The sequence below is a fragment of the Pseudopodoces humilis genome, chromosome 24 (genome assembly GCF_049639895.1).
Source record: "Pseudopodoces humilis isolate 2021_Gansu_Grassland_sample_001 chromosome 24, ASM4963989v1, whole genome shotgun sequence".
Classification (NCBI taxonomy): domain Eukaryota; kingdom Metazoa; phylum Chordata; class Aves; order Passeriformes; family Paridae; genus Pseudopodoces; species Pseudopodoces humilis.
In genome coordinates this window covers 710,167-718,783 of record NC_142223.1, presented here as the reverse complement: position 1 = coordinate 718,783, position 8,617 = coordinate 710,167, and the positions used below count along the sequence as shown (strand labels likewise).

General features: G+C 59.1%; 1 protein-coding gene across 1 annotated transcript; it reads left to right on the top strand.

Moving 5' to 3' along the window:
- The first annotated feature begins 1,200 nt into the window (after positions 1-1,200).
- Positions 1,201-7,953, top strand: MFAP2 (microfibril associated protein 2). The gene is made up of 9 exons (XM_088066590.1): positions 1,201-1,261; positions 3,454-3,526; positions 4,792-4,878; positions 5,566-5,592; positions 5,669-5,755; positions 6,724-6,765; positions 6,923-7,010; positions 7,105-7,178; positions 7,748-7,953. The coding sequence occupies exons 2-9, from the start codon at positions 3,490-3,492 to the stop codon at positions 7,849-7,851; spliced, it is 546 nt and encodes a 181-aa protein (XP_087922716.1). The 5' UTR covers positions 1,201-1,261; positions 3,454-3,489; the 3' UTR covers positions 7,852-7,953.
- The last annotated feature ends 664 nt before the right edge of the window (positions 7,954-8,617 follow it).

The window sequence follows — 8,617 nt, the reverse complement described above, 5'->3', positions numbered from 1 at the left end:
GGAAAAACCTTCCGCGCCCGTTCTTGGAGCTTTTCAGAACAGAAGCAGCCGGGAGCCGTTTTCCCGTCGGGATTTCCTCGGTGGGGTTCGGCTCGGAGGGTGTGCAGAGTTATTGAGTTATTGAATTATTTAATGATTAGTTATATTAATTATTGACGGGCGGCTCGTGGATGGAAGCGAGCAGGGCTGAGGATAAAGCTGCAGGAGGGGCCGGCAGAAGCTCGGGGGGAGTTTTTGGGGTCCTTGGGGTGGTTTCATCCATCCTTCAGCCCGGAAAACCAGAGAGGAGGCGGGAGCGCCTTCCAGCCCCGTCTGTCTCTCACCCCGCTCTGAAAATCCCTTTTTCCCCGCATTTTGCAGCTCTCAGCCCCTGTCCTGGTGCTCAGCCAGGAATCCAATCCCACGGGACAAAATCTCCCCTGCTCATCCCCATTCCCATCTCCAGACACCTCCTGTCTCCATCCCGCCGCTCTCCCTTCGCTCCTTTCCTGGCTTTTCACCCCAAACCTGCGGGATTCGCCCCCCGGCCCTGGCTCTGCGTCCCTGCCGAGCTCGGTGGGCTTTGGGATCATCCCGATCCCTCCGGGAATGCGCCAGGAGCGGGGAAAGGGGCCCCAGGCCGGCCCCGGGGGCTGCGGAGCCTCCGGCAGCCCCGCCCCGCCTGGGAACAGCGGGATTTGGGGGATTTGGGATAAATCCCCCTCGGGGCTGCAGCATCCTCGCTGCTGGGGGGGAATCGGGATCCACCCGTGCCTCGGGAGGGGAGCTGTGATCCCAGCATCCCAAATTTTGGGGTGTTTTTACTCCAAGAGGTGACAGAAACCCCCCCTGAGCAGCTCCTGCCGCCCCTCCCTCCCTCCCCGCGGCCCCACAAACCCCGGCCCGCTCCGCGCGGCTTCCTCGGACCCAAAACATCCCACCGGGAAAAAAAAAACCCAAAAACCCCTCGGTGCACCCCGGCCCCGGCAGCAGCGGTTCTCAGGGGTGGATATTTGTGGGTTTTTGTGGGGTTTTGTGGGTTTTTTCCCGGGTTTCCCCCTCCCCAGCGCGGGAGGAGGAAGGGGCCGGCTCAGGTGTGGCTTTAGGACCCAGCGGATCCCCCGTGCTGGAGGTTGGAGGTTTTTAGGGTTGGTTTTTTTTTTGGGATTTTTTTTTTTTTACGGGTTTTTTTTTTGGTTTTTTTGACTCTCATTTCAAGAGTTTTGGAGAAGCAGAGAGAGGAGAGCGAGGCGGTGGGCGAGGGCAGAGCCGGCACTCACTGGTAAGGACCAGGCCAGGGAAAAACCCCCTCCCCAATTCCCAGGAATTCCGGGGACCCCTCCCCAGCAGCAAACGGGGGCTGAACCCCCATTTGGGGGGACTTTGTGAAACCTCCAGCGGTTGGGAGCTTGGAAAAACCTTGGGGAAAAAAAAAAAGTTTCAACTTTTTAAGCTCACAAACCCTCGATTTTTGGGGTGCTGAGGGAGCGGCAGCCCGGGGGGGGGGAGGGGGGCCCTTCTTTGAGGCCTGACAGTTGTTGGAGATTTTTAACCGCTTCCAAAAAGTCTAAAAATACCCCAAAGCCTGGAGGAAGCTGTGGGTTTGTTGGTTGGGTTTTTTTTTTCCCCCTCGTTTTTCCACCCTGGAAAGGGATCTTTTATTCCGATTTATTTTGGGGGACGGGCCCCCCCTGAGGAAAAGGTGATGTGTGAAAACGGGGATGGGGGCACTGAGCTCTTTACCTCTGGTCAGGGGCCAAAATAAATGGAATCCTTTAATATTCCCTTTGTTCTCCAACTCTCTGGCAAGGAGAGAGCTTTAAAAAAAAAAAAAATTTAAAAAAGCAAAACAGAAAGAATGAAAGAAAAAGGAAAGAAAGGAAAATTGGGGAGGGGGGGGGGAAGCTGGGGGAAGGAGGAGAGGCTGGGGGAAGGTGGGGTTTAGCAGAATGAAAGGGACTGTGGTGTTCTTTCTCCGGGGTTGATTGTTCCCAGATGTGCAGTTGCAAAAACATCTGGCGCGGTCGGAGCCGCCGGACCCCCGCACGGAGGGAGCGGAGCCCGGGGAAGGGAAGGGGGAACAGCGGGGCCCGCCCGGCGGGGACGGGGGCGGCTTCAGCCCCTCCTCGGTGGCCTTGGCTGAAGGGGGGACACCTTGGGGACACCCTGGGGACACCCTGGGACACCCTGGGACACCCTGGGGACACCGTGGGACACCGTGGGACATCGTGGGGATACCGTGGGGCTCCGTGGGACACCGTGGGACACCCTGAGGACACCGTGGGGACACCGTGGGGGTCTCTCCGGGGTCCCGGTCGGGAGCAGCCCTGGCGTGGCCCCCGGGGCAGACGTGACCCGACTGTCCCCGTCCCGCAGCCAAAGCCCGCGAGCTCCGGCCAAGGCTGGGGGGAAATCCAGGGAATCGGAGCTCGGGAGGAGCCGCGAGGGCTGGAGATGGGGATGGGAGCGGGGGAAACCCGGAGCTGCGGCCTTGGGAGGCGGGGAGGGCAGCGGGGACGGCTCCAGAGGGGGTGTGCGGCTGTCCGTCTGTCCATCCATGGATCCACTCAGCCCCCATCCATCCATGGATCCATGGATCCATCCGTCATCCATCCATCCATCCACGTTCCCATGGATTTAGGGGATGCCCGAGCAGTCGCAGCACCCGCCCCCGCCCCACCCCCCGCAAACAATTCCTTTCCCAAGGAATTGGAAACCTTGGAAAAAAAGCCCCAGAGTTCTGCTCCGGGGGGTCCGGATCGGTCACATCCCGGGAATGATCCCGGGACTGATCCCACATCCCGGGAATGATCCCGGGACTGATCCCACATCCCGGGAATGATCCCGGGACTGATCCCACATCCCGGGAATGATCCCGGGGCTGATCCCACATCCCGGGAATGATCCCGGGAATGATCCCACATCCCGGGAATGATCCCGGGGCTGATCCCACATCCCGGGAATGATCCCGGGACTGATCCCACATCCCAGGAATGATCCCGGGGCTGATCCCACATCCCGGGAATGATCCCGGGACTGATCCCACATCCCAGGAATGATCCCGGGGCTGATCCCACATCCCGGGAATGATGCCGGGACTGATCCCACATCCCGGGAATGATCCCGGGACTGATCCCACATCCCAGGAATGATCCCGGGGCTGATCCCACATCCCAGGAATGATCCCGGGGCTGATCCCACATCCCGAGACTGATCCCACATCCCGGGAATGATCCCGGGGCTGATCCCACATCCCGGGAATGATCCCGGGACTGATCCCACATCCCGGGAATGATCCCGGGACTGATCCCACATCCCGGCGTTTCTCCTCCCTGCTCTGCCCGCGGGATATTCCAGGGCTTGGTCCCTGCGAATCTCCTGGGAAGGGGCGGGACGCCTTTCGGGGGAAATTCCTTCATTCCTGAGGTTTTTTTGAGTGCCCCCCTGACTCCGATTCCCTCTGTTCCCATCCAGATCCTCCGGCTCCATCCCGTCCCTCGTTCCAGCAGGATGAGAGCGGCGGAGCTCCTGCTGCTGTGTCTGCCAGGTGAGCGTCCCCAAACCCCCGGCGCTGCTCCCATCCCCCAAATCCGCCTTTCCCACAGACATTTTGACCAGATTTCCTCAGTTTGAAATCCCCAGGCACATCTGGAGGGTCCAAACTCTCATTTTCGGGGTCTAAACCCCCTCTCTAGAGCAGAAAATCTATTTTTTTTGTGTCCTCAGACCTCATTTTTACATCCCAAATTTTCATTTTTATGCTCCAAACCCTCATTTTTATGCCCCAGCCTCATTTTTACATCCCCAAACCGAACCTTTAGGTCCCAAATCTTCACTTTTTGGAGCCCAAAGCTCTGATTCTGTGGTTGAAAACTTCATTTTTGTGGACCAAACCTTCATTTCTAACTTCCAAATGCCCTTTTTGAGGTCTAAAGCTTCATCTTAATGCCCAAAACCTCATTTTTTAAACCAGATCCTGCTTTTGGGGTGTCCATAGGATCCCTGGTTTGGGGTGTCAGTGGGATCCTGGATCCCAGGTTTGGGGTCCCAGATCCCGGGTTTGGGGTCTCAGATCCCGGGTTTGGGGTCCCAGATCCCAGATTTGGGGTCCCAGATCCCAGTTTTGGGGTCTCAGATCCCGGGTTTGGGGTCCCAGATCCCAGATTTGGGGTCTCAGATCCCGGGTTTGGGGTCCCAGATCCCGGGTTTGGGGTCTCGGATCCCAGATTTGGGGTCTCAGATCCCGGGTTTGGGGTCTCGGATCCCAGATTTGGGGTCTCAGATCCCAGATTTGGGGTCTCAGATCCCGGGTTTGGGGTCCCAGATCCCAGTTTTGGGGTCCCAGATCCCGGATTTGGGGTCCCACATCCCAGATTTGGGGTCCCAGATCCCGGGTTTGGGTTCCCAGATCCCAGTTTTGGGGTCCCAGATCCCGGGTTTGGGGTCTCAGATCCCGGGTTTGGGGTCTCAGATCCCGGGTTTGGGGTCTCAGATCCCGGGTTTGGGGTCCCGGATCCCAGATTTGGGGTCTCAGATCCCGGGTTTGGGGTCCCAGATCCCAGATTTGGGGTCCCAGATCCCGGGTTTTGGGTCTCGGATCCCGGGTTTGGGGTCCCAGATCCCGGGTTTGGGATCCCAGATCCCGGGTTTGGGGTCCCAGATCCCGGGTTTGGGGTCCCGGATCCCAGATTTGGGGTCCCAGATCCCGGGTTTGGGGTCTCAGATCCCGGGTTTGGGGTCCCAGATCCCAGATTTGGGGTCTCGGATCCCAGTTTTGGGGGTCCCACACCGATGGCCGCCCGTGTCCCGCAGCGCTCCTGGTGCAGGGCCAGTACAGCCGCTTCGAGGGCATCACGTACCCCGAGCCAGTCCAGTACTCCCAGTACGACCAGCAGGCCGGTGAGAGCCGGGACATCCCCTGCCTCCATCCCCTCGGCTTTCCCTGGAAAAACACCCTGGGAAAAACTCCTCCCTCTTCTTCCTCTCCATCCTCATCCTCCGCGCCTCTGGAATCCCCAAACTTCCGTCTCTGCTCTCACTGGCAATTCTTTATTAAATCCTTATCAAATTCTTTATTAAAAACTATTTATCCGATTATTTCTTAAACCCTTACCCAATTATTTCTTAAACCTTTATCAAAGTCTTTATTAAACCTTTATCAAATTCTTTGTTAAACCTTTATCAAATTCTTTGTTAAACCTTTATCAAATTCTTTATTAAACCTTTATCAAATTCTTCGTTAAACCTTTATCAAATTCTTTATTAAACCTTTATCAAATTCTTCGTTAAACCTTTATCAAATTCTTTATTAAACCTTTATCAAATTTTTTATTAACCCTTAATATTTTTTTTTTTAATTTTTATTAAACCTTAATTAATCGGGGTATCTATTAAAAATCTTTTATCCAGTTATTTTTTTGAACCTTTATCCATCCCAAATCCCCACCCGGCGGGAAGCGGCCCTGGAGTGCCTGGGGGGAGTTTTCCCGACCCACCACAGAATTCCAGGGATCTCATTTCCCGCTCCCCACGGGATGAGTTTTCTCCCTAAACCCATCCTGAGGCAGTTTCCTGTTTTATCCCCAGAAATTCAGGATTACTACGATTACCACGGTGAGTGTTTCCCCCCCGGGACCGCGGCGGGGGGATCGGGGTTTGGGGTGTCCCTGCACCGGCTCTGTCCTTGCAGATGTCACCCCCCGAGTCCCGGAGGAGCAGTTCCGGTACCAATCCCAGCAGCAATCCCAGCAGGAAACCGTGCCGGCCCCGACCCCAGGTGGGTGACAGTCCCAGAGTGGTGACAGTCCCAGAGTGGTGACAGTCCCGGGGGTGAGTGACAGTCCCCAGGTGGGTGACAGTCCTTGGGGTGGGTGACAGTCCCCAGGTGGGTGACAGTCCCAGAGTGGTGACAGTCCCGGGGTGGGTGACAGTCCCCAGGTGGGTGACAGTCCCCAGGTGGGTGACAGTCCCAGAGTGGTGACAGTCCCGGGGGTGAGTGACAGTCCCCAGGTGGGTGACAGTCCCCAGGTGGGTGACAGTCCCAGAGTGGTGACAGTCCCCAGGTGGGTGACAGTCCCCAGGTGGGTGACAGTCCCAGAGTGGTGACAGTCCCGGGGTGGGTGACAGTCCCCGGGGTGGGTGACAGTCCCAGAGTGGTGACAGTCCCCGGGTGGGTGACAGTCCCCAGGTGGGTGACAGTCCCAGAATGGTGACAGTCCCCGGGTGGGTGACAGTCCCCAGGTGGGTGACAGTCCCAGAGTGGTGACAGTCCCGGGGTGGGTGACAGTCCCCAGGTGGGTGACAGTCCCCGGGGTGGGTGACAGTCCCAGAGTGGTGACAGTCCCCGGGTGGGTGACAGTCCCCAGGTGGGTGACAGTCCCAGAGTGGTGACAGTCCCCGGGTGGGTGACAGTCCCCAGGTGGGTGACAGTCCCAGAGTGGTGACAGTCCCGGGGTGGGTGACAGTCCCCAGGTGGGTGACAGTCCCAGAATGGTGACAGTCCCCGGGTGGGTGACATCTCCCCCAGGACCCCCAGGCCCAGGGCTGGGCGCTCTCCGTCCCTTCCTGTTCTCCTCCCGGAGCAGCCGGGGGGTGCCGAGGCTGCTCCAGCCCTAAAATCCAGGGAAAGGGCAAGGACACGCTTCTGCCCCATCCTGAAATTCCCTCCCCTGTCCCTGTCCTGTCCCTGTCCCTGTCCCCTGTCCCCTTCCCTGTGTCCCTGTCCCTGTCCCTGTCCCCCCTCAGCCGCGGTGCCCGAGACGGAGCCCACGGAGCCGGGACCGCTCGGTGAGTGCCGATCCCGTTCCCCATCCCCGGGGCCGGGCTGTGCCGCGACAACCGGGGCGGGGGGAGGCGCTGGGTGAGGAATTGCCGGGAATTGCCGGGAATTGCCTGGAATTGCCCGGAATTGCCCGGAATTCCCGGGAATCGCCGCTTTCCGCAGACTGCCGGGAGGAGCAGTACCCCTGCACCCGGCTCTACTCCGTGCACAAGCCCTGCAAGCAGTGCCTGAACGAGATCTGCTTCTACAGGTGCGTGAGGCCGGGGAAACATTCCTTGATCCCCCCGGAGATCCCGGGAACCCCTCTGCCTCACATCCCGTCCTTTCTGTTCCCAAAATTCCAGCCTCCGCCGGGTTTACGTCATCAACAAGGAGATCTGCGTCCGCACCGTGTGCGCCCACGAGGAGCTGCTGAGAGGTGAGAGGGGCGCCCCAAAAACCGGGATCGTGCCCGCTCAAATCGCCCTTGTCCCCCGAATTCCGAGGGAAAATCCCTCTGGGACAAGGAGACCCCCGGGGCAGAGCGGGATCGCGGTTTGGGGTGGGGTCAGGGTGAGCACCGATGGGGCGGGGGGTTCCCCACTGTCCCCAAAACCCCAAAACTCCCGGGGCAGAGCGGGATCGCGGTTTGGGGTGGGGTCAGGAGGTGCACCCATCGGGCGGGGGGTCCCTCACTGCCCACGGAGCCCCAAAACCCCCGGGATCAGAGCGGGATCGCGTTTTGGGGCGGGACCGGGGTGCGCACCGATAGAGCCGGGGGTCCCTCGCTGCCCCCAAAACCCCAAAACCCCCGGGATCAGAGCGGGATCGCGTTTTGGGGCGGGACCGGGGTGCGCACCGATAGAGCCGGGGGTCCCTCGCTGCCCCCAAAACCCCAAAACCCCCGGGATCAGAGCGGGATCGCGTTTTGGGGAGGGACCGGGGCTCTCCCCCGCTGCTCCCCCGGAATTTTCCCCATATCCAGGGCTAACCCCTCGCTCCCCGCAGCCGACCTGTGCCGGGACAAGTTCTCCAAGTGCGGGGTGATGGCCACGAGCGGTTTGTGCCAGAGCGTGGGAGCGTCCTGCGCCCGCAGCTGCGGCGGCTGCTGAGCCCCGGCCCCGCTCCGGCCCCGCTCCGGCCCCGCTCCGGCCCCGCTCCGGCCCCGCTCCGGCCCCGCTCCGGAGCTCCCGGGCATCAACGAGCAGCTCCCCGAAATCCCGGGAATTCCCTCTCTCTCTGGGTTTTTTTTTTTTGTGCACATAATAATTAAAACGGGCAAGGGGGGGGGTTATTGTTTCTGTGCCTTTCTCTGTTCTGCGGCGGGGGGAGAGCCCCGGTGGGACCCTGCGGCTCCCGGCCCCTTCCTGTGGGATCATTCCCAATTTTTGGGATTCCTTCCTTTGGGATCATTCCCAATTTTGGGCTCCTTCCTTTGGGATCATTCCCAGTCTTTGAGCTCCTTCCTTTGGGATCATTCCCAATCTTTGGGGTTCCTTCCTTTAGGATTATTCCCAATTTCGGGAGGAGTTTCTGACAATCAATTCCCAGCCCTGGGCACTGGGTCGGGGGAGGGGGTCGGGGGATTTTGGGATGTAAAATGATCGATTTTGGTGGGCGTTGGGGGATGTGGGGGCTCAGTTTGGGGCGGTTCCTGCAGGAAGAAATATTTGGAATAAAGTCTGAGTCACTTCCAGACAGTAAAGGGGTTTGGGGTGGATTTTGGGGTGGTTTGGGGTGGATTTTGGGGTGGGTTTAGGGGGGTTGGGGTGGATTTTAGGGGGGTTTGGGGGGGGTTGGGGTGGATTTTTAGGGGGGTTTGGGGGGGGTTGGGGGGTTTGGGGAGGATTTTGGGGGAGTTTGGGGTGGATTTTTGGG

Excerpts from the sequence above, each read along its gene's own strand:
- MFAP2 (XM_088066590.1), top strand. The coding sequence starts at position 3,490 with ATGAGAGCGGCGGAGCTCCTGCTGCTGTGTCTGCCAG. Across the intron at positions 5,756-6,723 it reads CGTGCCGGCCCCGACCCCAG|CCGCGGTGCCCGAGACGGAG; the intron begins GTGGGTGACAGT and ends GTCCCCCCTCAG. Across the intron at positions 7,179-7,747 it reads CCACGAGGAGCTGCTGAGAG|CCGACCTGTGCCGGGACAAG; the intron begins GTGAGAGGGGCG and ends CGCTCCCCGCAG.